The sequence below is a fragment of the Corvus kubaryi genome, unplaced genomic scaffold, assembly GCF_017639235.1.
Source record: "Corvus kubaryi isolate FWS band 111438036 unplaced genomic scaffold, C.kubaryi_AGA036_p1.0 37249, whole genome shotgun sequence".
NCBI classification, from domain to species: domain Eukaryota; kingdom Metazoa; phylum Chordata; class Aves; order Passeriformes; family Corvidae; genus Corvus; species Corvus kubaryi.
The window spans coordinates 8123518-8124881 of NW_024581072.1; the positions used below are offsets into that span (position 1 = coordinate 8123518).

General features: G+C 64.5%; 1 protein-coding gene across 2 annotated transcripts in view; it reads right to left on the reverse strand.

Moving 5' to 3' along the window:
- Positions 1-263: 263 nt before the first annotated feature.
- LOC121662455 (M-phase inducer phosphatase 2-like) overlaps positions 264-1364 on the reverse strand; it is a 4670-nt gene continuing 3569 nt past the window's right edge. For both annotated transcript variants that reach the window (XM_042023616.1, XM_042023615.1), the window contains 3 exons: positions 1096-1229; positions 895-1006; positions 264-712 (listed from right to left, as the gene is read on the reverse strand). In XM_042023616.1, the coding sequence (XP_041879550.1) occupies positions 578-712; positions 895-1006; positions 1096-1229 (381 nt within the window). In that variant the 3' untranslated portion in view covers positions 264-577. The remainder of the gene's footprint in view (positions 713-894; positions 1007-1095; positions 1230-1364) is intronic.

Below are 1364 nucleotides of genomic sequence, written 5' to 3' on the forward strand. Positions count from 1 at the left end.
GGTCCAGGGCCATGCTGCTGCCAGCCCAGCACGCAGGAACAGCAGCCACGGGGCCAACGCTTGCCCACCTGTCCCTGGGGAAGTCACCACGCCCCACAAGGAAGCCATCACCTCAGCCCTGTCCCCTGCCAGCAGCTGCCCCTGTCCCCAAACCCCCAGCAGAGCCCTCCAGCCCGGCCTGGCCATCCCACCAGCCCCGCATCGGGGGCTCCCACCCCTGCAGCAGCCTGGTGCGGGCAGCGAGAGCTCAGGACACGGCTCTGTTCTCCTGCAATAGGACTTTATTAACAGAGACTGCAGCAAACAATCCTAACAACGGACAAACTCAGAAATATTGATAACAACGAACACAAAACTATTCTTAACAGGAAACAAGCACAAAAATACTTAGAACAACGAACAAACGCAAAAATATTTGCAACGAACAAACGCAAAACCACTCTGAACAAGAACTACCACCCCAAAGCCATCCCAACAAACCCCACGGAGCAGCCGAGGCGCATCCGCAGCCAAGGGAAGCCTTCCTCCGTTCCCAGCTCCAGCGCTGCCCCGACGGGGCTGAGAGACCCCCGGGCGCTCACAGGTCTCGCCCGCGGCTGAAGAGCGCCCGCCGGCCGCGCTCGCGGAGCCGCCTCTGCCCGCGGAACTCGCGCAGCTCCTCCTTGAACGCGGCGTGCCGCATGGGCCGGTAGTCCCGGGGCTCGCAGTGGCTCTGCAAGCCACGGCTCCGTCAGCCCCCGCAGCACAGCAGCCCCCGGCCCTGGAGATCCCCGCCCGTGGCGGCGAGGATGCTCAGAGCCACAGCTGCCCCTCCCCACCGCCGTGTGCCCCCGCCACTTCTTCCCTCTCGGCACCGACCGCCTGCCACCAAGGGGACACGGGGACGGCACTCACCGGGAACTGAAAGAAGAACTCCCGGTAGCCGCCCTTCAACACGTACAGCTCGGGGTAGTGCAGCTGGGGGTACTCGTGGCAGCAGCGATCCCTCTCCCGCAGGAACTTGCACCTGTGCCACGGACAAAACGCACGGCATCACCCCCGTGCCGGGATCCGGGGCTGGCAGAGCCCTGCCTGCCCCCCCGGGCCATCACTCACATTTTGGGCCCCCGCTCAACAGAGAACTCGCAGTGGAAGATGACGATCACCCTCTTGCTGGCGTCCAGGGGCACGATGGGCTGCTCCAGCAGCAATTCCTCCACGTCCCGCTGCAGCGGCAGGTTGACAGCGCCCTGGCGAGGTAGAGAAGGCGCCTTTTCCCCCTCCGTCTCCCATTTCATTCTCTGCAGCGACTCAAGGACGCTGCCCCCAAGCCTCCCCCACCAGCACCGTCACCCGCGGCACTGGGACACCGTCACCCTCCTCCT